Raw genomic sequence first — 27,870 nt, 5'->3', positions numbered from 1 at the left:
TTTTTCTCCTAAATGGTAAGCTTGCACCATTTGTTTCTGACTCTTTTACAACAGAGTTCCAGCAGCTGACAGCATGTCTGGCAGGTGTGTTGTACGTTTGGGAAAATATGAAAAATGTTTGTGTTTGCCTCGATTGAGAACACCCACCTTTAACCCATTTAGAAAGAGTATAGATATTCATGCAGCCCTATAAAGGTTAAAGGGTGGATAAGAGAATTAGTGCTATTATTTTGGAATGCAGTGCACCTTCTGGCATTCAGTCCACGCTGATCTCTAGCTATTTCACTGCATCGGTGTCTGTATCTGTTTACTTGGAATTATTTTTCTGTTTGTGAGCTTGAGCTAAAATTCCCAGGACGGTTTGTGGCTGACATCACATGACAATAGTTCTGATTACTCTAGATACCTGCAAGGTTGGCTTTAAATAATTCATACCACTTGCTTCGCTCTCTCCTTGTTCCAGCCACAAATGCTTTTAATTTTGTTTTTGCATTGTTTTTGTTGCAGATGAATTTTATATTTTATTTATGAGCACAGGTTCTACTTCATGCACATCTTTCAGCAAGGACTCGGGATGGCCAATGTGTTTGCATATCAGAGCTCTCAGATTGACTGGTGTGAAGACAATTTTCAGTTTTCAGAGAAAGTTGCTGAGTTTTACAACACGGTAAGGACTGGCTGCTGCTGTGTAATTTCTTAATTATGTCAGACAATTTAATGCACAAAAATTTGTGGTGGCATTTTAAACTATATCACTAACTAGAATTAGAATAGGCAGCAACTGTTTGAACTGCTTTAGAGAGATAAGTTGAAATAAGTTGCCTAAAGCAACATTTACATTAAATACTGAACATTTTAATTCCTTTTGTCTGATCACAAACTAAGCCAGTGAATTTAAATTTATGTGTTGCCATATGTGATCTGATTGATCTCTGTATCAAGGTAGCAAGTATAAAGGAATCCTTTATCTCTCCATGAAGAGCTCTTAGCTCCTTGGATGCCTTCATTCTGTTATTTTATCCCTCATTAATATTGCTGATCTTCCACTGATGCCACTGTTGAGACTAGGGTCAGATCGGTAAGTCCTATTTAGGTTCTCAAAAATATTTCTGAGACAATGGTCTCCAGATCTTGGAGGTGCAGTCATTCTCTGTCACTCCTCTGCTGGGGATATCCCCAGCAACTAGGGATGCTATCACAACAACAGAAGCAAGGTTTCAGATTGTTTTCAAGACTAAAGCACTTAAAAGAAATCACCACAGCTTAAACTATTCAGAATCATAAAGCACAGAAGTAGATTAATGGACCTGTCATTATATAGAGTCCTAGTTGTAGAGAATTATAGCACTGAAATTATAGCTGTCAATCCATCATGTCTTCCCCAGCCATCAAGCACCTATCTCCTCTAATCCAATTTCCCAGCGCTTGGTCCATACCCTTATCAGGTGTTTCAAGTGCTGAAAAAAATGCTGCCAATTTCTAAAATAATTTTTTGATAACTTGTTAAAAGACCCGCGAAACTCCCAACTGGTGAGTGGAAGATTCCTAATTCATACACTGTATAGAGATAAAGACTTCAGTCTGACTGTGGACACACTTGTTCGATCAGCAATGTCTCCTTGAAAAGTAAGTGAAGGAATTTGAATTGAGGTCTGACAGAATTTAGATACATAGGTCTACTTTGGGGAATGGTTTTTTTAATACTTATTAACTGTGAATTAGTCCACACAAGAGGCAATCCCTTTATAGAAGAGATTCAGATGCATAAGAAGCAATCAATAAGCAATATTGATAATAATCCACCAAGATTTTCTGATGGGTACACAAAATGGTAGCACCTTTTGCATTTCTGGCAGAAATGATTGATTTCAGAACCAGTGCTTACAATCTTGGGTTTTGTAGAATGTGGACAGTGAGGTTGCATTTTTGTCATGTCAATGGAATCTGTCCAGTCCATTGGCTTTTACCTGTTTGGACTTTGCTGCATTTATTCACCTGTGCTTTTCCATTATATTCTTGGCAGCCAGACCTGAACAACAGCTTTCATTTATGATGTTTCACTGGAATGAATTTAGACAAAATACTGGGCATTGAGGCAACAGACAGGAGACCAAACAGTTGGTCAAAGAAGTAGATTCGAGTATTGTAAAGGAAGGGGAAGATGTAGTGCTGCACATGTTGATATATTTACTTAAAGTATCAACCAAATTCTCCTTCCTCTTCAATTATCAATTAAATATGCCTCCTTAAACTCATGCAACAGCACTATTTAAAGTGTAATGATCATGACGATAAAACACAACTGATTTTTACTAGTAATTTCCTCATCCCTTTTCTAAAATGCACAGTTGCACTCAATTTGCTCCACATAAAATGTGTATGTAGCACAGTCATATTTTTGCCTGTCTGAAAGTCAGTGCTTAAAAGTAGTACTTTTCTTTGCTACCAGCTATTTTTGTTTGCAGCCATTGAAATTCAGAATAAGGCAGCTCCTGGGAGAGTTATGTGTAACAAACAAAGGTATGTATATCTACTTGGGAATGTCTGAGCAGAACTCAGGTTCCTCAGAATGTACTGACTTGCTCCAAATTTGCTAAACCAATGCTTCCAGTGCTTTGTTGCTAAAGGGGCTGTTCACTGTTGCTGTTGAAGAAGTTTGCCAGGAACTGTGTAGCAGAACTCCTGAGCTTTCAAGGAGTTGCCAGTAATGGGTTGGTTCAGTCCACCTTCTAAAGCTTTGAAAGAGGCGGGTCCACTTTAATTCTTTGTTATTGCTCATTCCTGCCATTGAAACTGTATTTTTTGCAGTTAATACATAAGTATTGTTTTGCTTCTAAATATTATTTGTGCTAATCTGAAATATTAAAAAATGAAATGCTTGGTTCACCTTTTTTCAAAGACAGCACATCCTCCAGATTGTTGAGTACATTAAACAATGGAGCTTCTGATGCATGGTTGAGATAAATTCATTGCTAATAGTGACACCGAGCTATTGTTCCAGTTGTACAAACACTCGAAACAAATTAATTCATTTTTTTGCCAGTTTGTTCACCACAAATAAACTTGGCCAGGGTTTAACGGGACACCGGTCTCCCCATCCACCTGCCGAAAGATCGAGGTCCCTTGGCTCGTTATGGGAGCCCTGAGCCAACAACTGCAATGTGGCATCAGGGCTTCTGTCTCTTTAAGGGACAAAGTCCCAGGCTTCAAAGGCTGGCGGTCAACTGGCTCTTCAGTGCCACATCCTTCCTGGGGATCTGTAACATCTTGGCCAGTGTGTCACTGATTAAAATAATGGACAGGGAAATTAAACCATATAATATAGAGCAGAAGTAGGCCATTCAGCCCATCAAGTTTGCTCTGCCATTCAGTGAATTCATAGCTGATCTGACAATTCTCAACTCCATCCTCCTGACCTTTCCCCATAACCCTTACTGACTAAAAATCTGTCTCAGCCTTGAATAACTGTAATGAAGAGCCATCTGTGGTAAAGAGTTCGACAGGTTCACTATCCTCAGGGAAGAAATTCCTCCTCATTTCTGTCCTAACTGCGTGACCTCAATCCGTGATTGTGCCTCTGTTCCTAGATTCTCCCTAAGGGGGAACCAACCTATCCACATTCACCAAGACCCTTAAGAATCTCATATGTTTTGATAAGGTCACTTCTCATTCTTCTAAATTCCAATGTGCACTGGATCTACCCACTCAACCATCTCTCATAAGGCAATCCCTCCATACCTGGTGTTGGCCTAATGAACATTTTCAGGATTGCTTCCAATGCCAGTATATATCTCCTTAGATAAGGGGAACAAACTGTTCACAAGTGTGGTTACAAGTGCCTGGTTCAAGTAAGCCACTCCTACTTTTATACTCTATTTCCTTTGACACAAAGAGCAACATTCCCTTTGTCTTCATTATTACTTGCCAAGCTTGTGCTTTTAGTGATTTATAACATTAATTTGTTCTGATTTCCTATTGCTTCAACTTACAGATCAGCAGTGTAAGTTTCTTCATATCATCTCCTATAATGATGTATCTATTACATCCATATGCTCAGAAAAGGTCCAGAGCTGTGTATCTCATCTGGGTCATGATTATGTTTGTAGGTGAGTTGCACTGCATAATGATTACTGATCACTATTTGCCTGAGTGCAGTCTACACTGGAAACTCTGTTACATTAATCAGTACGTAATAATTGTATCTAATCTTGCCTCATTCTTACCAGATGAATATATAAAGCCTTTCAAAAATGTCTATTTAAACAGAAAATGGTGGAGAAACTCAACAGGTCTATGGAGAGAAAAAAACTCGAGAGGGAAGAGTAATGATTCAAGTCTGATCTGACTCTTCTTCAGAACCTTTTCTGGTTTCTCCAGCACTTTTTGTCTTTATCTCAGATTTCCAGCATCTGCAGCATTTTGCTTTCAAATGGGTTGATTTAGTTTGAAAAACCCTGCAGAGCAGGCCAGTAACAGGTCAGAAATTCACTTGTTCTATCAGCAGGCTTTGGCCGTGACATAATCCATACCCTGCCAATCAAGAATTAGTATTTAAAAAGGGGGCCAGAATGGCTGCTGGAAAACTTGGATACAAAGGCTTGTGGAGGCAAATAAGAAGGCTGTCCAAACCCATTCTGCCTCAGTTTCTTGATTCATCGCTGGAATTGAGGAGAGCGTAACAGAATGTACTTTCCCTCTGGATGTGAGTGAATGAAGTGTAGCTGACAGTTTTAGCAGCAGGAGTTTGTTGTTCAAAACCTGGATAGCTGCCAGAAAATTTAAATAACCTTCTAAAGTCAGGAAAGGTGATTGTCCACATTCAAGTGGATTTTATTACCTCGCTGGCATTCTCCTGCACAGTACTTTTCTGACAAACACATCTCACAGCTCCAAACATTCCTTTCTCCCCAGCCACCTCCTTCAATTTCAACTTGAACCACAAACATTCACACACGCCCTTCTCTGATTGCCACCTCACACCCAGAGTAACCCTCTACAATTGTTCTCATTCTATCCTCAAAACCCATTCCACTTCATACCTTTATCACAATTCTCACATTGCAAGAAAAAAAGTCTCCCCTTCCAACCCATGACCACCACCAGCCCCATCCCCAAACACCCACCCCGACTTCAGGGAGAGGTTGTGAACGAGGCAGAGATGGATCTGCAGCCGATACCACCCTGACCACTTTGGAGAAGGGTATTTCAGAGCTCAGCTGAGTGGCAAGCACACTGGGAGTTGGTGAACTAACGATTCCCCATCCCACAACTGAATCCAATTACCATTCTCCCTGATTTGTCAGCTAAGTTGTTGTCCACTGTGCATCAAGATTTCTTATGCAAAATAATGAACATGTGAAGTTCCCATGTTCTCCCATTCCCTGTTGTCTGAATATCAAAAGAGATACTATATAGTGATTCTAAGGAGGTTAGCCAGGTGGGACTCATACAAAATGATTGGGGCTGTTAATCTGGTTCAGTCAGGGAGCCCTGTCTGACAGATAAGGACAGGAGTGCCAGATATCCTGAGAGTTGGATCAATGTCAAAGACTCTCCATGTGTAAATAAAGGCTGACTTGGTGTGGTCTACCCACATCTATGCAGTTATTTCACAGTAGTTTTTAAAATAAATTTGTCCACAATGAGCCTGAATATTAATCCAGTGTGATTGTTTGAGTTATAATGTATTTTGAATCCTTTCTCCTGTACTTTGTTATTTTATAGTCATCCCCACTGAAACACAACTGCCACCTACTGGCACAGATACATTAAAAACATTCACATTTTTCTGAATTGAGTTCCATGATTTAACACTATTCCATTACTACCTTTTTCATATCATCTTCAAGTACTTCTACACCATTTCTGTATCATAAATATTAACAATTCCAGGACTGATACATGGGGGTACTTCAATTACAATATTTTCTGTGTTGAAAGACCCCTGCTATTGATATCTTTCCTTTACTCTAATTCACAATTTGTCACGTTAGCTTTTGATTGCTGATTGTCAAAAGTTTCAATGCGTTTTTCTAAAAGGAGTTATTGTTCAGAGATATTCTGGAAGAGTATTTCACTATGTTACTATTACATGGATAGATCACATGTTAGAGTTTTGCAAAGAAAGGCGAGTAAAGAGTGAAAACATAGCAAATAAAAATTCACTAGCTGCTGTGAATTGGATAGCGGATCCAATGTGCCCCTTTCCTATTTTTTATAGTGTCTCTGACTGTAGAATTTGGAAGGTTGACTTCATATACTAAATTAGTAAACAGCAGCTTTTAGGGTCAGTTCTAGTCAGGATATTTTCCTACCCACTAAATGTAATAGTTTCCTTTTAAGCAGAAGCAAGAAGAGACTTGCTGGGGCAGAAAATAGGAAGCACAGAGTGGGGATAAATGAGTGCTATGCTGGTTGACAATCAGTGACTAGTTGTACGCCTTAGAGATGCATGTTGGGACAGCAGTTAATCACAATTTACATAGGTGATTTGGAGTTGGGGACCATGTGTAGTGTGTCAAAGTTTGCAGATGACACTAAGATGATTGGCAGAGCAAAATGTGCAGAGGACTGTAAAACCTTGCAGAGGAACATAGCTAAGTGAGTGGGAAAAGGTCTAGCAGAAGGAATACAATGTTAATAAATGTGAAGTCATCCATTTTGGCAGGAGTAACAATAAACAGCACAATTACTTGAATGGTCAAAAGTTGCAGCATGGTGCTCTGCAGAGGGACCTGGGTGTCCTTGTGCATGAATCTCAGAACATTGGATTGCAGGTACTACAGGTAATTAGGAAGATAAGTGGAATTTTGTCCTCCATTGCTAAAGGGATTGAGTTTAAAAGCAGGGAGGTTATGTTGGAGCTGAATAGGGTGCTAGTGAGGCCACACCTGAAGTTCTGCATGCAGTTTTGGTCTCCTTACTTGAGAAAGGATGTACTGGCACATGAGGGGATGGAGGGAGGTTCACTACGTTGATTATGCACGGTGGCTCAGAGGTTAGCACTGCTGCCTCACAACTCCAGGGACCCAGATTTGATTCCCGCCTCGGGTGACTGGCTGTGTGGAGTTTGCACATTCTCCCCGTGTCTGCGTGGGTTTCCTTCGGGTGTTCCAGTTTCCACCCACAATCCAAAGATGTGCAGGTCAGGTGGATTGGCCGTGCTAATTTGCCCGTATTGTTAGGTACATTAGTCAGAGGAAGATGGGTCTCGGTGGGTTACTCTTCGGAGGGTTGGTGTGGACTTGCTGGACCAAATGGCCTGTTTCCACATTGTAGATAATCTAATCTAATCTAAAAAAATGTCTTTGGATCTATCCAATACTATAGTTTGATGGAGAGCAAATCCATTTATCAAAGTGAATGGCAATGGTGACATGTACAGCTCCAATAGATATCAACAATTGCATCCTAGATCAAAACTGAATCTGGATCATGTCTGGTTTGTAAGAAATAGGAGATATGCCATTTTATGTGATAGATTTTCTCATTGAATCAAAGAAGTCCGAAAAAAATGGAGTTTGGAAATTACATTTTTGCTCATGTCTGTTAGCTAAATTCCTTATTTAATTTGATTGAATACTTTTGTCATTGTTGAATCTTTATAATAGGATTTTTCTCAGCATACTACCACATGACGCTGAGCTACTTTGGTCAGTTATTAGATGAATTATCCATCCTGTGGGTCTTAGCAATTGGTTACATGCTATGGTTTCCCAGAAGACACATGCCAACATTCATCAAAACCAGGTAATAAATGTTTTGAGATTATTTAAATTGCTATTCAATACTCAAAAAGACTAACCCAGAAAGTATCAGCTGAGATATGCCAGACGTTCCAATGCATGCAGGGTACTGAGTTAGATGATTAGTCATGATCATATTGAATAGTGAAGCAGACTTGAAGGGCTGAATGGCCTATTCCTACTCCTTTTTTAAAAAGTTCATATGTTTAAATACTCCTGACAAATTCTGACCAATATTTCAAATGGCAAGACATTCATGATATAACCCCACATGAAGCTGGTATCTCAAAATCTCACTTTCCTCAGAGTGCAAACATGCTTTTATTTCTCTGAAAGCAAGGAAAGAGTATGATTGTGACATAATTTTTCTAACCTAATGAATACAATGTTACTGGGGCTTCCAGAAAATTTCTCACCCAGAGAGTTTCATTGCTGCAGACCACATTGCAGCTGTGATCAAGTCCATTACATAAAAAGGAGCTCAGCCTTGCATGGAAAGAATAAAATGCCCGCCATAGCAAAAGGAATGCAGTTCTGAATGGTCACCCACCTTAAGGATTGAGTACTGCATTGAACAGCAGTGTATATTGCCTCACAAAATCATGTAGCCAGACCTCAAAACATCAAACATTGAACTCCTAATTCTGCTGGAGAGCTTTCTGAGGCCATATTATTGAGGAAGGAAATCACTGAGGCACATTGCCACACTATCAATCAACTGTAATGGTCCAGGGAAACATTAAGAAACATTTTGACATTAAGTTGTTTGCAGTAACAATATTAATGAATAGCATTGCCAAAAACACCCCTTTTGAATATTACACTCATCCCTTTGAAAACTGTGAATGCTATTGATAGATAGACTTTTACATCAATCTTTTATGTCCGGCATTGCTCAGGCACCAGTGATAGGAAATATGCTGGATGACCATGCTGCCCTGATGTGACTGCTTATGTGATTATCCTCAGAAATCTTTGAGATGAAGAAAGGGGAAAGGAACTGCCACCTTCCATATTATGTTGTTTCACACAACAGGAGAGTACATTTTGGGCCATTGTATTCATAGACATTGTGCCTATAATATTACTGTTTACATTTTCATGATCTAAATATTTTGCTCCATTCATAAAATACTTAATTACAAAAGCGACTGTTGTATATGAATAGTGAATATTTTGAGAATGTATACACTGTGTGTGTTAATGCCCTGTGTCATGACTTGGAGTAACTCTTCTGTCAAAATTTACAACTAAACTGTCCATCTAAATGCTTTGAATGCAGTTGTCCTGTAAACAATTGCCTATCATCCTGTAGTTGCATGCCTTGTACCACTGGGGGCACAATACAGCCAACCAATGAAGTACTAAACTGCTGATATCTATATCTATATTTTCTGTCTTTAGATTTTGTATCTTTAAGTTTTGAGGTAGCCAGAACCTGTCTCCTCCCACCTCACATATTTCATTGCCTTCCCAGTCCCAAGCTTTGAGATAGTCGATGTTAATCACCAGGCTCGTTAAAATTCCTTGGCCTTCCCGAATCTCCCCAGGTTGGCCCTAACTCATTGACTTATAAGCTGTCCATACTCAAAGTGATGCTTTGGTTTATTTTCCCTTTTGGTTTCCAACCTCCACTCTTCATCTTTAAATATGCCAGATTCTGCTCCTTAAATAGGAAATAGGAAACCAGGTAATAAATATTTTGAGATTATTTAAATTGCTATTCAATTTTCAAAAAGACCAACCCAGAAAGTATCAGTTGAGATATGCCAGAAGTTCCAATGCATGCAGGGTACTACTGAGTTGGATGATCAGTCATGATCATATTGAATAATGAAGCAGGCTTGTAGGGCTGAATGGCCTACTCCTACTCCTTTTTTTAATGTTTATTCTACAGTTTCCAAGGCCAAACTCCTTCCTCAGTCCCAATCCTTAAACACTCACTTCTCTGTACATGTTCCCATCCAAACTTGACTGATTCAAATTTTCCCTAACTGCAACGTTGAATCCATCACTCCAAATTTAAATCTTTATCTGAAAAAAAAATTCTGTTGGCTTCAACTTATTTTCTAATATTCCTAAGTAGTCTTCAACTTCTTCCTTTGCATAGCTATTTTCCCATTAGCTCCCAAGTACATCCTTCAAATTTTCAAATGCATCACCATTACATGAACTAAAGTGACTTAAATACCCATTTCTTACGCAAACTGTTTCACAGTTTAAATTATACTCATTCTTAGATTGCCAGGTAGCTTAAATGTAGAACTTAAATGTTGGCAGTGACATAATGTGACTGGATGCATAATTCTCAGCTCCTGTATCTGTTCTTATTGCTCAGTATGTCACCACTAATTCAGCACAATATAGAGGGAAAACTGGTTGGAAAGAAATAGAAAACACAGGCCTAAAGCCCAAAGTTTCCTCCTTGATTTATTAACGTCTCCAGAATTGCACCCTCCTAACAGTTGTTTGCTAGTTTCAACTTATGCCTAAGTATCTTCCGAATCTTCGAAGCTGTTATTAAATAGGAACCAATAAATGAGTTTAAACAACAAATCCTAGAACCCATAAGAGACCTGGGGTTATTCAATACAATCACATGGTATTGAAGGTAGATACCAAACTAATCTACTCATTCATACTCAGGAAGATGCCACACCCACTTCAAAAGGAGGTATAAACTGAGACTGAGGGCATGCTTCAATATGGATTTATGTTGTAAGTCACACAGACAACAAAGCGGTACCCAACTGTGGTTGCAGTTCCAAACCAAAACAGCGACGTCCTCTTACAATCCCCTGTATATAGTTATCTTAATAAAACTTGTTAATGTTCACTCACCTGAGCACAGCACCCTCCCCAAACAAAATACCAAATCCATAATGTGCACTTCCTATTTGACTCTTAAAATGTAGGTTTCAATTCATCTAACTCTCACTCATACATGCTAGGCACATGATATTTCGATAAATTGAAACAAAATACTATGAATGCTGGAAATCTGAAGCAAACACAGAAAATGCCAAATGTTAATTGTATAGTTCTTCACAGATGCTGTAAGAGCTGCTGAGTTTCTCTAGTATTCTCTGTGTTTATTTCATGATATATCGGAAAATGCAATTATGAAAGGTTGAGATAACTCCACAGTGGCCAGTATCCCATGACTAAATCACCCTTTATTCACATATGGAGAGTCCTGCACACTGATCCAGCTCCCTCAGGGCCAGCTCTCAGAGTGAGCCGTGTCTCTGACACTCCTATTTTTATCTATGAGCCAGGACTCCCTGATTGGACCAGGTTAACAGCCCCGATCAGGGAACTCATATTTTACAAGGTTCACCTGGTTGACCTTGTTACAGTCACTAAAAACGTTACCAAGTGTTTGTTTGATATCATTAAACTTCATTCACCAAAACAGGAAATACAAAGCAGGTCCTTTGGGGATGAAAGTGGTTTAAGATGCTCAAAATATGTAAATAGTATATTTTATAAAGTGATTTTTATTTCCTGGTACAGCTAAGAATGTGACTATAACATGGTGGTCTCAGAACAAGTGTAGTTGGAGGATAGTTGGATTTGAAAACTGAGTGTGTCGTGGTTTTGAGGATGAGATTAATTCAGATAGACGTTTGAGTTGGAAGACTTGGGAATATTGTAGTTAGATGATTGTATCATTTGTGGCAAATTTCTAAGCTTTTTAAAACTATGTAATCAGTTTGGACAAAAATCAAACAGAGAACAACATCCAGGCCCAAGTACTTGCTTTCACCCATAAACCTGGAAAAGTAAAGTAAAACTGCTGTAGAGTCATAAAGCATGGAAACAGATACTTTGGTCCAACTCATTCAGGCGACTAGACATCCCAATCTGACCTCGACCTATTTGCCAGCATTTGGCCCATATCCCTCTAAACCCATTTATTTACCCATCCAAATGCCTTTTTTAGATTACTTACAGTGTGGAAACAGGCCCTTCGGTCCAACAAATCCACACCGACCCGCCAAAGTGCAACCCACCCAAACCCATTCCCCTACATTTACCCCTTCACCTAACACTACAGGCAATTTAGCATGGCCAATTCACCTAATTTGCACATTTTGGATTGTGGGAGGAAACCGGAGCACCCAGAGGAAACCCACGCAGACACGGGGAAAATGTGCAAACTCCACACAGAGAGTCGCCTCAGGTGAGAATTAAACCCAGGTCTCTGGCGCAAAAAGTTGTAATTGTACCAACCTCCACCACTTCCTCTGGTAGCTTGTTCCATATATGCACCATCTTCTATGTGAAAAAAAGTACCCCTCAGGTCCTTTTTAAATCTTTCCTCTCTCACCTTAAATCTATGCCCTCTAATTTTATGCTCTCCCATCTTAGGAAAAGACCTTGGCTGTTCACCCTAACCATGTCCCTCATGGTTTTACAAACATCTATAAGGTCCCCCCTCAGCCTCTGATGCTTGAGATAAAAAAGCTCCAGCCTTTTCAGCCTCTCCCTCTAACTCAAACCCGTCAGTCTTGGTGACATCCTTGTAAATTTTTTCTGCACCCTCTCAAGTTTGACAACATCCTTTCTATAGAAGGGCGACCAGAATTGTACACAGAATTCTAAAAATGGTCAAACCAATGTAGCCCCAACACAATATAGGAGAGAAAGAGAGATGTCTGGTGGTGAGTTTAACCTGAGGGTTGTTACCATGCCTCAGCTGAGGGGTGTGGTTGAGAAGATGGGGCCTCTATGATAATCTCAGTCAGTGTGTGAATTGAACCTTTAGCGTTAGTGACACTCTGAATTGCAAACTAGATATCTAGCAAAGTGAGCTAACCAATCTTCCCCTCACCTACTACGTCGGCGTGTACACACAATGTTCGTAAAATAGCTTACAGAGTCCCTTCATTTAAAAAAAGGAGAAAATTAAAAATGCTAAAAGCCCAAAATGAAAATTGAAACCATATGAACATTTTTATCTTTTTGTAGGAGAATTTGATTTTGAGAAACAGTTTTACTGTCCAAAATTTACTGAAATGTGTTTTCTCTCCCTCTGCAGGAAGTCTTTTTCACTGATTGTCTTTCTTGCTGCATTGCTGAGCACAATCCTGTCATTTTTTAAACCAACAGTGAATGCTTATGCACTGAATTGTGTTGCCTTACACATTATTTATGTGATTTCACTTGAATTGAAAAGGTAAGAACTTTGCAACAAGTCACTATTAAATTTGAAAAATAGATTGGCATCAAAATAGTTATGTATTACATTTACAATTGATTGTCTGAGGAATAAGTTTTATATTTTTAACAATATCCTATTATCCAAAATATCCGTCCAGGTAAATGGACTTAATTTAACTCTGTGGGTGAGATCTTGACTGAGGGAAGTTCTTGCCCACTATAATTATATTATAAGTTTGGAAAGTGTACCATTGTTTCACAAAAAGTGCCTTATGAATTAATTTTGACGTCTTTCCAGAGTAAATGATGATTAAAAGTCACAAGGAGTTGGCATGATTTTTAGTTGGAGGTACGACAATGTTATTTATCAATTCATAATATCTGATCGTTCACAGCCACTTTCACCCTTTGAAATGCAGTCATTGTGAAGCATGACTACCACTCTTCTTGCAGCATTTGATGAAGTCTTTTTAATGACATTGGCTGAGAGATAAATATTGAACTCTCTCTTTCTTCCTTGAATCATTTCATGGAGTCTTTTGCATCCACCTGAGAAGCAAATTGCCACTTCATTTCAACTATAAATCCTCAAAATGTGGCACCTTTTGCTTTGCATGTCCCCTCTGTACTCATTTACATGTTCCAAGTCTCCAGAGCAGGACTGAAGACCCATAACTTTCTGATTTCAAGGTGTAAGTGCTGCCATGAAGCTATTATTGATGTGGAAGATGAAGTAACTCATTGCTCACCCAAGTGAGAATTCCATTTATCTTTCTTTTTAAAACTTTAGGATTGCACAACTCCATTGAATTTTTTGGTTGTGTTATCACTAATGCACAGTAGAGAAGCCAGTTGAAGTGGTCCAGTAATAGTGATGCAGAAACATGTGATGAGATTGGAAACAACTGATAAACTGATATAAATAATGTCAACTGATTGAGGTGGGCTCATATGTATAAGTTCTAAATTTTCTGATTTGGAGTGTGCAATAGATTGCCACAGCCTCTCATAACATGCTATTTGCTCCAAACTTGCATGGAAACACTGACAGAAAACATAGGAGGTGTTCAATGTCACCGGAATAAATTCCACCAAGTTTGTTCAACCTGATGTACCCAATAATCTGTCAGAGTCAAAACACCTCAGGAGCAGAATACAAAATACAGAGTTCTCAAGCTGGGTGACAAAAAGGCACGTACAATAAAATTGTGGGGTGATCACATTGAGAAAAGTGACATGAGTGAGAGATTTATGATAAAAATAAGTGAGACAGGTTGCAATTCCAGTTAATGTTTGCTTTATTGTGTTTATTCTTTCAGATGCACGGATCAAAGAATAATTAACCTAGCCATTGTGACTGTGGCCTGGTGGTTTGTGGCGATTTCTTGCTGGCTAAGTGATCGCTTACTCTGTGGTTTCTGGAGACAGATAAATTTTTACTACCTCCATAGTTTCTGGTAAATCTGCTTTAAACTAAACAGTTTCTCAACACTATTGTTATTGTTTGTGATCTCTTATTTTTTGTAAAGTAGTTGTTAAAGATGATGACAATTGTTACACTTTGAGTCTTTTCATTTTCCCGATATTGTCAATAAATGTTAGGTTTCTCTTCCAGGCAAGTTCTCTGTTGCCTCAATCATACCTTCAGAAGCACTGATGTCTAAGTTTGCTTTTTGTAATTCTTCTAGGATAACAGATTGAAAGATCTTTCTGCTGATTAACTGTTGGAATTGTCTGATGTCTCCTCATGATCTTTTTCCAACTGCAAAAGACAGCTCAAAACCACTTTACTCTTCAACAATTGTGTAGATATATTTAACAACCTTGTGGCAATGCTCCTAGTGAGTTGGAAGGTCCACTGCTGTGCGACTATAGGATTATAATGTATAACAGAGGAAGTGTTGTAATTTACTACAGCCCTACTCACAGGGGACCACACTAGAACAAAGAAAGGTTTGAGAGGAGGCAAAAGCAAGGCAGGCCTAGAGAAGCAGGTAACTGATACAAAATCCTGAAATGCCCACCCTAAAGCTCTGGGATCGTACCCACATGGACTTCAAGATATTTTATAAGCAACCTGTTTTAGAGATATCTTTACACACCTCTGGTTCAAGTGGGACTTGATCCCAGGCCCTTTTGGAACATTGTGTTCTCTTCTAGTCACCCTGGTACAGGAAATATGTTGTAAAACTTGAAAGATTTCAGAAAAGATTTACAAGGGTGTTGCCAGGGTTGGAGGGTTTGAGCTACAGGGGGAGGCTGAACAGGCTGGGGCTGTTTTCCCTGAAGCGTCGGAGGCTGAGGGGTGACCTTATCGAGGTTTAGAAAATCACGAGGGGCATGGACAGGGTGAATAGCCAAGGACTTTTCCCCAGGCTGGGGGCTTACAAAACTTGATGGCATAGGTTTACGGTGAGAGGGGATAGATTTAAAAGGGACCTTAGTGGCAACTTTTTCCCACAGAGTGGTGTGTGAATGGAATGAACTGCCAGAGGAAGTGATAGAGGCTGGTACAATTACATTTAAAAGACATCTGGATGGGTACATGAATAGGAAGGGTTTAGAGGGATATGGACCAAATGCTGACAAAGGGGACTAGATTAGATTAGGATATCTGGTCGGCATGGATAAATTGGATTAAAGGGTCTGTTTCTGTGCTGTACATCACTATGACTCCTAATTTAGAGGTAGGGACATGACCATTGCACACAAGATCTCTACCCACGTGGACTACAATGATTTAGAAGATAATTCTCCACTCGAGGAGAATTAGGGATGGGCAATTATTGCTGGCCTTGCCAGTGTGGCCCACATCTCATGAATAAAGAAAGATCAGGGATTGAGTGGGAGAAGCAAATAAAACAGCAGGAGTTAAAGGAATTTGGAATAAAGGGACATTATGAATAAATTTTGAAGCTAGAAGAAAGGCAAACTTTTATTTCATATCTGCATCTACGTAGGAAAACACACAGTAATTTGATAACCTGAAAAATGGATCTTGAGACACGAGGCAGTTAACAATACAGACTGAGCAGAACATAAGCTCAACAACAGCACCTAGTGTTGGGAGACAGGAAGCTGCATGCACAGGAAATTGCCATAATGAATGCTTAACATTGAAAGTTTTAACATTTTATGTGTTGGCATTAAAAAAGTCATTAAAAAGTCTTGGTAAGAGAAAGTTCTGGAACAGGAAGCTCCAGCCAATCTCCATAGCATTGTCTGCACCATTGTCAGCACCATATGCTGTCTTCAGTTGAAGCAAAGTAGGATTGGATGAGCCATATCGATCGAAGATGAGGGCCTTTTAGATGGTGAACAGGCACTGGGGTGACAGGAAGTGAGTTATCTGCCACAGAATTCCCAGGCTCTTACTTGCTCTTGCAGCAATAGCATTTATATGGATGGTCCTGTTCATTTTCTGACTGGAAAGGCCATTTAAAGAGGAACAGCTTTACACACAGACCCATGTACTGCACAGACACAGACCTGTGCATCCTTAATCCCTAGCCATCCAGGCGTTGACATACTGTTTGCTGCACACCTCTCAGCATCAGACAATGCTGGACACTAACTCATGCCAGCACTTCTGACCAAAAGATGTTTTAGGATGAGAGATAATGGTATCAGCAGGACCCCTGTTAATTTTGCTTCCACATACTGTAGAAGGCTGTCAATACAGACATGATTCTGTACATATGTGAGTTAGGCATCAGGCTGGCAGTTACGTCTGAGGCTGGATACAGACACAGACATACAGATGTAATGCCAAAACAGCAAAACTCATACAAGCATTTGAATTCATAAACCAAGCAATGTCATCTGTGCCACCAAAATGCCCTGAATAAGTTTTGTTCTTTTTCTCCTTTCCATTTATCACTGTGCCTGGTTCCACAGCTGAGATGGAGGGAGCCTGCTTGGCAGAGGGGCCTGTTAGCCTTGGAGGTTTGGTTGAATGAACCTGGGGCCATTTGTGTCTGGATGTCCAGACATGCCAAAGATCTTCTTGCCAGAGGCAAATAGGCCCTCCTTGTTTTCAACTTCCAGTGGTCAAGGATGTCAGGAAGAGTGGCAGGTCCAGCCACTTCTGAGAGGAGACTTCTAAGAGGCCTGTGTGTGGTTCCTCCACCAAATAATTATCTCCTGGCATTAGCCTGCCTCCTGGTGAGGAAGGGGCACCTGGAGTGAATGCCAGGTTTCCTGTCACGGTGTTTAGGTCCTCAGGACCCTTGGCCTCCAGAGATGGAATGCAGGTGTGTGCAGATCCGGAGGGTGCTGGACCTGAGTCTCCATGGCAACCATCAACCTATAAATCAAGGCTGCCAGATGGTCACATCTGCCATCTCTGGCTTCTGAAGGCCATTATGCCCCATCTTCCTGTCCACTACTCCTGTTCTTCTCTGTGCATGTGAACGAAAGTCCTGATTGCCAGCACAAGATCCTCTCCTGCCTGGGACTGATCATTTAACTGATCTCCAGCATTTCTCCAAGAGCCAAATGACCTGGGACATTCCTTCCTTGGCCAGCTGTGGAGCTGTCACAGTGAGGTACTCACCAACCTTCTAAAGTTAATGTTCCCATTGAGATGTCAGTATCTGGCCTGTGTGGAGATACTGGAGGAAATCTTGTTAATGCTTCTCTGAGGGCTCCTTACTATCATTCTCAGAGGATCAAAGAGCTGGCTTCCAGCAGAGCAGGCCATTTCTTTGTACAGGTGGTTGATATCCCACTGGTACCTGCAAAACAGAAAAAGAGAAATTGTTGCATTCTGTGGTTAGAAGCATTGTGTAGTGAATGGCACTGATAGAGGGGATAGTAGAATAAAGAGTGGGACTTATTTGGTTGGGCAAGACTTGGATGTCTCAGCATCCCCACAGGAACGGGTCCCTGAATTCTCCCACAAACACCAAGGTTCTTTCCTTGTAGGGGCTGAGGAATCTAACATTGAACATCGCTCCACATGTTCAGGCCCTTTCTGCCCAAATATGGCTATCTTCTCATGTAGTGAGAGAATAAGTAAGGCCAGAGTTGGTAGTGTGGATGTTGGTGAAGCTGCAGGTGGGGATAAGGTGGTGAAATGTTCTGAAGAATTAAGTAGGTAGCACATTACAGGGTTAATGGTTTGACAGGTTGGGGAGTGTGAGAGGGGATGAAGGAAGATGTTGCAGGCAGAAGTGAGAATGGCCAAGAATGAGCTTTGATGGAAGGAAGATCCAGTAGAACAGAGAGAGACAGAGTGTGAGGTAGCAGAGAGAAGAATGTGACACATACCTTGGAGGAGTGAAGAAGGTCACGGACCTTCTTACGGCACTGCAGGCCATTCCTTTGCACCATTGGAATTGCACTGACCAGAGCGTGAGCTCTGCCAGGGTCTGGTGTTGTGGTCTCCTCAGCCAGTCCTCTGGAAGAGGATATCCCACCTTTGGACCACACCCTTGACTAGATCCTCAAGTCCCCGTTGTGATGAATCATGGCGCTATCTTCCCCATCATCAACATGCTCTGAATCTGTCCATTGCGAAGCAGGGCAGCTTCGGAATGTCAGAGCCTCTAAGTGCACAGCGGCCTTTTAATCATCGCCAGGGATGACTGTCATTTGGCAGATATCCAGCGAGTATAAATTCTTCTGGGGATGGTGCATGGTAAGATAGGGCTTGAATCAGATGTAGGGGTTGGGTAGAGAGTTAATAACATGATTTAGTGAGAAATGTTGCTAGGTCGTATAGTGAGAAACTCTTCAAAACATTCAACAAAACTCTCACTTTGCTAAAAAGGACAAGATTCAGCCCATGAGATTTCTTTAGTTCATTCTGAATAAATGATTAAATGCTAGCAAATATAATGTGCTCACGTATAGTGAAATAGTATTGTTTATTCTTATTTGGAATGAATATTTTGCATACAGAACAATTCCTTTTATTAAATCCTTTACCACCAGTGGATTATAACTGACCTGATTCTTTTCAGTTTCAAGTTTACATTGTCCTTAGTTTGAAAAAATATTACTTGATTAGTTAGGACTTCTAGGATTTAAATAACAGACAATGTGATTCAAAAAGGAGCTGTCAATCATTTACAATGATTCAACTCTTAACAGTTTACATTTGAACACGCATGTTCTCCCTCAAGCTATGAACATGTGGACAATTGACCAAATCTTGTCAAGCACCTAAGAATTTAGAATGTGAATAATAATTTGCGTACTGTACCTAAAAATGGCTTTTACATTTCTTATGTGATGTGACTCAATGCATTTGACCCTTCTGAGGATTTAAAATTGATAACTTTGATCAATGGCTATGTTTGAATTGAAGACCTGAGTCAGGTTTTCATTTAGTGGAACGAGCCCTTCTTTTACTTTAATTTATTATGTGGGACCTATTCTGTAGCCAGAAGTTCTGATTGGCATGTTATACTTGGTAACCCGAACCCTGCTTGCTGATCTCATGGACTCTAAGATGACTCAGCAGCTCAGAGCACCGAAGATATTATTGAGAATATTTTAGATTGCCTGGTTAGTGCAGGAGATGTGTCGTTGACATTTTGATGAGAAAAACAAATCTTGTTATTACTGTGCTGTTTTTTTTTCTATACTTAATATTGGATGAAGTTGTCTAGTAGCTTATAGTCTGAACCATGTTCATATACAATGTATATTTCTCTCCCAAAGAAGTCTACGGGAACATGTTGTGATGAGTTGCAGTGATTCAGAGTACAGTCATAAGAGTTCTTTGTTTGACTCTTGGGACTCTACATTTAACGAGATATAGGAAATATTTACTCTGGTTCATAAGATCTGCCAGTCACTCTGAATCCTAACCTAAAAATGTAGCACCTCAGCAAAACCTATTAGCCTCTCATTTACAGACAGTTCACACATATTTTCCAGTGATTTTTTTTTTACTTAAGCAAATATAATATTGATTTTCCTCAATCGTAGTAGTATTAGACAGCACGAGTAGATTGTTGCACTTCTCAAGGGCATCACGTAAGCACCACATCTTTGGAATGTGGGAGGAAACCGGAGCAACCCCATTCAGACACAGGGAGAATGTGCAAACTCCACACAGACAGTCGCCCAAATCTGGGATCGCTCCCAGGTCCCTGGTACTGTGAGGCAGCAGTGCTAACCACTGAGTCACCATGCTACCCTACATTTAAAGGTGTTTTGAACATTGTTTTGTACCTACATCCACCACTACCTCAGGAAGGTCATTCCACCCGCAAACCACCCTCAGTGTAAACAATTGGCCTCTCATGTCCTTTTAAAATCTATCTCTTCTCACCTTAAAAATGTGCCCCCTATTCCTGAAATCCCCATCCTATGGAAAAGACACCTACCATTAACCCTATCTATACTCCTCAAGATTTTATAAACTTCTACAAGGTGTCTCAACCTCCTATATTCCAGTGAAAGAAGTTCCAGCCTATCCAAGCTTTCTTTATATCTCAAACCTTCTATACCCGGCAACATCCTGATAAATCTCTTCTAAACCCTCTACAGTTTGATAATATCCTTCCTATCTGGGTGACCAGAACTGGACACAGTATTCCAGTAGAGGCCTCACCTATGCCTTGTACAACCTCAACATGACTTCGCAATTGGTATACTCAAAGAGCTGAACAATGAAGCCAAGCATAGCAAATGCCTATTTAACCACCCTGTCTATATGTGGTACAAATTCAAAGAATTATGTACCTGCACCCATAGGTCCCTCTGTTGTACAACACTATCCAAGGCCCTACCATTAAGTGTATAAGCCCTATCCTTTACACTCTATTCATTGACTTGGATGAGTTAAGAAAGCAGATATTGGGTTGGATGTTTGGCTTTGTTATGTGGCACAGTGGCTCAGTGGTTAGCACTGCTGCCTCACACCACCAGGGACCTAGGTTCAATTCCACCCTTGGACAACCTTCTGTGTAGAGTTTGCATACTGTCCCTGTGCGGTTGCTCTGGTGTCCTCCTGCAGTCACAAAGATGTGCAGGTTAAATGGACTGGCCATGCCAAATTGCCCTTGATGTGCAGGTTAGGTGGATCATCCATGAAAAATTCAGGGTTACAGGGATGGGGTGAATCTGTGTGGGATGCACTTTAGAGGGTTGGTGTGGACTGGATGATCCAAATGGCCTACTTCCACACTATAGGATTCTCTGATGTGATAAAGACTAAAGAACAACCAAATGAAATCCTGTGTGTTATGAACTTTCCTAACTAGTCTTGATCTTTTTTTTGCAGGCACGTGCTGATTAATATCGCAGTTGTCCATGGCACAACATTGTTTGCATATTTTGATGCATTTTATGAAATTCCAGAGACCAACCCAGAAGTCAAATATTGGCCTGTAGACTCGCAATGGTTGGGTCTACCATATCTTGCAATTGGAGACAAGGATCATCTCCAAAAGTCCTGCTGAAGGGGTTATGTGTTCTTAAATTATACAATATATTTTATCATTCAGTTTCTACATATAATATTTTAATAATGCCACTGTGGGATTTTAATGATGGTGGGCACAAGGAACCTGATCTGAAATGATACATTTGTCTTTTCCTTACACAGTTCACAGTACTGTTGGCCATGCATTATTAGACGATTGTGTTAGTTTTTAAAATCTGGAGGATTTATTTCTATTTTAGTTATTTTGAATTTATGTTTTTTTTTCCCTGTGATTTCAGGTGAAGGCCAGAGATTATACTTATAAATAATTTTGGGTCCAGTGTCAGTATACAGCACTGTTCAGTAAAATATGACATGGGTTATCAGCGGGTAAAATAATGTAATATTCCACTTTCCAAAACCAGCTATCCTACTGGAATTCCTGAAGAACAAAAGGCACAGTAGTCTAAGTAATATTAGTAATTTGTCCTGTGAAGCATGGACCAGAATGGATTTGGGGGACAAAACACTTTTATTCTTAACTTGGGGAAAGTATTTATTTTAATTATGATTGGATATCTGTTAATTACGTAACAGGCATGCAAATCCTTTGTAGTATGTCTTCTGACAAAACAAAATTTGTCAATATGATTATATACCACTGCATTGCAATGCAAGATTAATGAGCCACAAGTATAAATATTGATGCATTTGCATCCCAGGTGCACTTGTTATAGTACAATTTGCCTGTAAAGCGTGGAAGACACTTTTCATTGTAACTCAGTATTTGTGACAATAATAAGTCAAATGAAATGAGTGTTATCATAGAGTCATAGAGATGTACAGCATGGAAACAGACCCTTTGGTCCAACCTGTCCATGCCAACCAGATATCCCAACCCAATCTCGTCCCACCTACCAGCACCCGGCCTATATCCCTCCAAACCCTTCTTATATACCCATTCAAATGCCTTTTAAATGTTGCAATTACACCAGCCTCCACCACTTCCTGTGGTTGTTTATTCCATACATGTACCACCCTCTGCGTGAAAAGTTGCCCCTTAGGTATCTTTTATATCTTTCCCCTCTCACCCTAAACCTATGCCCTCTAGTCCAGGACTCCCCCACCCCAGAGAAAAACTTTGTCTCTCAATCCTATCCATGCCCATCATAATTTTGTAAACCTCTATAAGGTCACCCCTCAGCCTCCGATGGTCCAGGGAAAACAGCCCCAGCCTGTTCAGCCTCTCCCTATAGCTCAAATCCTCCAACCCTGGCAACATCCTTGTAAATCTTTTCTGAACCCTTTCAAGTTTCACAACACCTTTCCGATAGGAAGGAGACCAGAATTGCACGCGATATTCCAACAGTAGCCTAACCAATGTCCTGTACAGCGGCAACATGACCTCCCAACTCCTGTACTCAATACTTTGATCGATAAAGGAAAACATACCAAACCCCTTCTTCACTATCCTATCTGCGAATCCCCTTACAAGGAGCTATGAACCTGCACTCCAAGGTCTTTTTGTTCAGCAACACTCCCTTGGACCTTACCATTAAGTGTATAAGTCCTGCGAAGGTTTGCTTTCCCAAAATGCAGCACTTCACATTTATATGAGTTAAACTCCATCTGCCACTTCTCAGCCCATTGGCCCATCTGATCAAGATCCTGTTGTATTCCGAGGTCACCTTCTTCACTGTCCACTACACCTCCAATTTTGGTGTCATCTGCAAACTTACTACCTATGTCTCTTATGCTCACATCCAAATTATTCATATAAATGACAAAATGTAGATGACCCAGCACTGATCCTTGTAGCACTCCACTGGTCACAGGCCTCCATTCTGAAAAACAACCCTCCACCAACACGCTCTGTCTTCTACCTTTGAGGCAGTTCTGCAGTGAAACTTTTATTCTTATGCTGTGGAGTGCGCAATTCATTTGACAGCGAAAAATGAGTTGAGAAGTGTTGTGCTGGAAAAACACAACAGGCCAGGCAGCATTCGAAGAGCAGGAAAATTGACGTTTCGGGCATAAGCCCTTCTTCAGCGAAAGGGGAGACCATTTCACCCATCTCGATCTACTTACTCTATTTCCATACAAAAACAAAACACTGCAGTTTCTATTTTTTTAAAAAATTGATGAAAATATGAACTAGGTCAGGCAGCATCTTCAGAAGATAGTCCCAGCATTTTCTCTGTTCCAAGCGATTTCCAAACTCTGGCAGTTTCATTATATCCACCCATCACTTTTACTTTTCAAATATTTATCCAAATATACTTGAAATAACATGCTCAAATGTTAGTCATATAAATATAAAAGGAGAAAGTGAGGTCTGCAGATGCTGGAGATCAGAGCTGAAAATGTGTTGCTGGAAAAGCGCAGCAGGTCCGGTAGCATCCAAGGAACAGGAAATTCGACGTTTCAGGCATAAGCCCTTCATCATTCCAGCAACACATTTTCAGATATAAATATAAAAGTCAGGAGCAGAAGTCGACCATTGTGCCCCTCGAACCTGCTCTGCTATTCAGTAAGATGGTGGCTGATCTCTTTGTGCACGGAATTCCTAATTCTCCTGATGATCTTTGATTCCCTTGCTGATCAAAAAATGATCTACTTCTACCTTAAAAATATTTAATGACCCCGCTTCAACTGTCTTCTGAGGCAGAGAGTTCCAGAGTCACACAACCCTCTGAGAGAAAAGAACTTTTACTCATTTCAGTCATACAATGGCTACCCCTAATTGAGTGACAGTATCCCTGTGTCTGGACTCACACACGAGAGGAAGCCTCCTCTTCACACCCACCTTGCAAGATCATTACATTCAAATCACCCATCACATTTCTCAGTTTCAGGGGAAAAAGTTCAGTCTGTCCAATCTTTCCTCATAAGACAAGCCATTCATTCCATAACTGAAACATAACATCTATAGTTCTATGTTCAATTCCTCTCACAATAATGGATAGCATCCCATTAGCTTTCTTGACTGGAACACCAACATTCTCTGCAGTTTGAAATTCTGTAGTCGTTATCATTTGAGTAAAATGCTGTGTGTTCATTCTTCCTGCCAAAGTAAACAGCTTCACATTTTCCCACATTATATTCCATCTGCCAGTTTTTTGCCCACTCACTCAACTTATCTCAACCCACATGAAACTTCCTTTCTTTTTCACAATGACTTTCATGCCATCTGTGCCTTCTGTGAATGTACCTCCTATACCTTTACTTTCCTCATCTAAGTTATTGATGTAAGTTCTTAAAGATTGAAGCCCCAGCACTGATTCTTGGGGGACTTAACTGCCAATTAGACAAAGACCTATTTACATATGCTGTCTGGTTTAGGGCAAAAGCCCTCCCAAAACGTCAATTTTCCTGCTCCTCGGTTGCTGCCTGACCTGCTGTGCTTTTCCAGCACCACTCTAATCTTGACTCCGGTCTCCAGCATCTGCAGTCCTCACTTTCCCCTGTTTTCTGCCAGTCAGCCAATCTTCTATCCATATCAATATGTTAAACCTCTTCAACATGAACCTTGAATGTCTGCAATAAATTTTAATACAGCAGCTTATCATATGTCTTCTGGAAATCTAACTTTAGGCTCCCTTTATCCACAGCCTGTTATTATTTCAAAGAATTCTACTAAATTAGTTAAACATTATTTCCCTTTGATGATACCAGGCTGATTCTTCCTGATTACCTTCAGTTTTTCCTTTACCACCCTTTTACGCAGTGAGTTCCAGATATCCCTAACCCTCTGGATGAATAAACATCCGCAAATCCCATCTAATCCTTCTGCTTCTTATCTTAAAACTGTTATTGGTCCTGTACTAAGTGGAAAATCTTCTCCCTATCTACTCTGTCAATGCTCCTCAAACATCGTAAGCCTCAATCAGATTTCTCCTCGGCCTCTTCTGCTCAAAGGATAACAACACCAGTCTATCTCGCCTCTTCATGGATGAATTGCACCAGCCAAGGCAACATCCTGATGAATCATTTCTGTATCCTCTTTAGTGCAATCACATCTATCCTATAACCTAGCAACCAGAATTGCACACAGTACTCCAGCTGTGGCCATCTAAAGTTATATGTAGCTTCATCATAACCTTCTTGCTATTGTATTCAGTGTTTTGACTAATAAAAGCAAGTATCCCATCTGCCTTCTTAACCACCTTATCTACCTGTATTGCTTCCTTCATGGATCTAGGATGTGCACACCTAGGTCCCCATGATCTTCTTTACATCCTTGGGTCTTACCATTCAATATGTACTCTCTTGCTTTTTCAGTCTTTTTCAGTCTTTCCAAAATGCATCACCTCATGTTGCTTTCAGCTGAATAAATTAATTTCTGTCTTGTGAGAATTTGGTAGAGGTATTGGCATTCAATCCCAAACTAATTTGTTTTTATACCTCAATTCATTTTCTCTTTTTTGGAAGAGTGAATCCAATTGTATTGTCCAAGTCTAAAAGCAAATATTTCAATTGAAAGTGCAGTGGGACAATTGAATATTATGCCCAGCATATTAATTTTATTGCGTGAAGAAAAAATAAACAACTGTTACTCTTTCCAGTTGTAGACAAAGACATTTCTGAACCAAATGTGTTAACTAAGTGTAGGAGCTATGATTTTATGGGAAATAGAGAATATGCACTCACAGAACATTTTATATTTTGTTTGTGTATTTTGAGGCTGAAATTCACTTTCAAACAGGTAACAGGACCAGGGTTTGTTTTGGAGCAATCCCCAGAGAAACTTTGCAATTTTGACTCAGGCACCCCTTTGACTGACAGTAGAGACAAGCTCCCTGTCCAATTAAGGATAATAAATGGCCTATTGAAAGTGGAGGGTCAATCAAAGGCTTTTCAGCTTCACAGGGGTACCTGACTACAATGGATAGCAGGTAACTAAGAGATCCCTTCAAAAGAAGGTGACGGAAGGGATAGGATAAGAATATTTGTACAAAGTAGCCATTCGGCTCATCCCCCTCCAGGCAGGGAAGAACTATAGGGTTGTCTGGATGCTGTCACCCTGGCCTGCTACTGGGTTTCTACCTCCAGGAAATTGATCTGCCCCCTCGCATTGCTTCAGGAATTTGGCTGATTGGAAAATCCCAGGCTTGCATTTAAAATGCGTCAAACTAGTTTCCTGACCCACAAGGAAAAGATTAATGCCAGGAACTGAAATTTTCTCACCCCGCCTGCCTCCTTTCCAATCTCAGCATGGTTGAAAACCTTTCCTTTGCGAGTTCTACAATAAAACCAAAAAAAAAGTCCCAAATGGCAATGTAGCTTTTAAAAATGGAAATTGATAGGTTTCTAGACACCGGTAGAATTTGAGAGGGCACTGTTCCTTGCATTGAACATTTCATCCTTCATGACTGTTTTACATGAAACCATTTGTGTGGTTTGACTCTGTGGTTTTGTCTGTTTTCCTTCCCTTGGAAACTACTGTCGGGTGCCATCTTAGTTCATCTTGCTACTTAAGTGCCTTACAGCTTTTGATCGCCTTCTGAAGGATGACAAAATTGTCTTATTGTGGACTCTGTTTTCTGCCCCCAGATCTTTTCCTTCTGTTTTCCTGCTGTTTGACCTCTAACTCAACCAACCAAAACTTCAACTGATTTGCTGCCTGAAGGGAAAGAAAGGCATGGCTTTTACATATCTTAAATTTCACAGTACCAAGACCCATGCTGGGATTAAATGGCCTTTAAAAATGGTTATCACTGTCACCCGAGATATTTCTTAGGTGTCAATCAAATAAACAATTACATGCTGGTAACTATGCTGGTCAAATGCCGAGTGCTGATGAAAAGTGTCCCTACCTGCTAAGTTCTATTCTTTTATTCTCTCTTATCTTTCAGTAACAACCAACAGATCATAGACTTCTATATTTCTTTATCTCTTCACTGACTTCACAAACAGCAATGACCCATTAATCTGTCTCTTGGGTTTCTGCCAGATTGATGACATTTGTGGTTCCGCTATCAGTCAGCCATTTATGATTTCTGTTCCTTCACCCTTTTATAATCTTTGATTCACAGAATATTAATACCAATCCTGAGGTTTTACCAGAATTCATTACTCACTGTTGGTTAGTTTCAAAATCCATTTCTTTTGCAAAAGCTTAGACATAAAACATGTTTAGTATTTCTTCCATTCCCCTAATTTCCACCATAAATCTGTTTCCTTTATCCCTTATCAGTCCTTCCCCAAACTGACTTCTTTTTTGACTGATGGTAACATTTTGAATTTTGCTTGTAATGCTTGAGCAGAATTTTGCCAATTTATAATTTTTCTTGCATTTTAAAAACAGCATTTTTGACAACACTGAGGTCAGGGGTCAGAGATTAGACTTAACTGTAGTAATCTCAAGTGTTCATGAGTAATCATGAGACAAATCATTGCTGGATTCTCCTTGAGTCTCAGAAATGGCCAGATATTTTGAAACAGTGAATTTGAAATTTGGCTCTAAGTTAAAGTGGCATCATTATATTGATGCAGTACATAACTGGTTAAAAAATGTATGACTTGCACTGTGAAAATTGTAAATAACTATTTACCATAAAATAAGTTGTTGACTTACAA

The 27,870-nt window shown here is 40.1% G+C and overlaps 1 protein-coding gene across 4 annotated transcripts; it reads left to right on the top strand.

The window, feature by feature from the left end:
• Window positions 1-42: 42 nt before the first annotated feature.
• On the top strand, window positions 43-27,870 carry acer1 (alkaline ceramidase 1). 4 transcript variants are annotated; one of them, XM_060846044.1, is made up of 7 exons: window positions 43-84; window positions 508-667; window positions 3,992-4,106; window positions 7,611-7,749; window positions 12,790-12,927; window positions 14,231-14,368; window positions 21,151-27,870. In XM_060846044.1, the coding sequence occupies exons 2-7, from the start codon at window positions 548-550 to the stop codon at window positions 21,326-21,328; spliced, it is 828 nt and encodes a 275-aa protein (XP_060702027.1). In that variant the 5' UTR covers window positions 43-84; window positions 508-547; the 3' UTR covers window positions 21,329-27,870. The 4 variants fall into 4 exon arrangements, with proteins under 4 accessions (XP_060702027.1, XP_060702025.1, XP_060702028.1 ...); XM_060846042.1 differs by having other exon boundaries at window positions 58-84; window positions 538-667; XM_060846045.1 differs by lacking the exon at window positions 43-84 and adding an exon at window positions 244-413 and having other exon boundaries at window positions 538-667.

Source organism: Hemiscyllium ocellatum, chromosome 28 (genome assembly GCF_020745735.1).
Source record: "Hemiscyllium ocellatum isolate sHemOce1 chromosome 28, sHemOce1.pat.X.cur, whole genome shotgun sequence".
Lineage (NCBI taxonomy): Eukaryota > Metazoa > Chordata > Chondrichthyes > Orectolobiformes > Hemiscylliidae > Hemiscyllium > Hemiscyllium ocellatum.
This window is presented reverse-complemented; position numbering and strand designations above follow the sequence as displayed.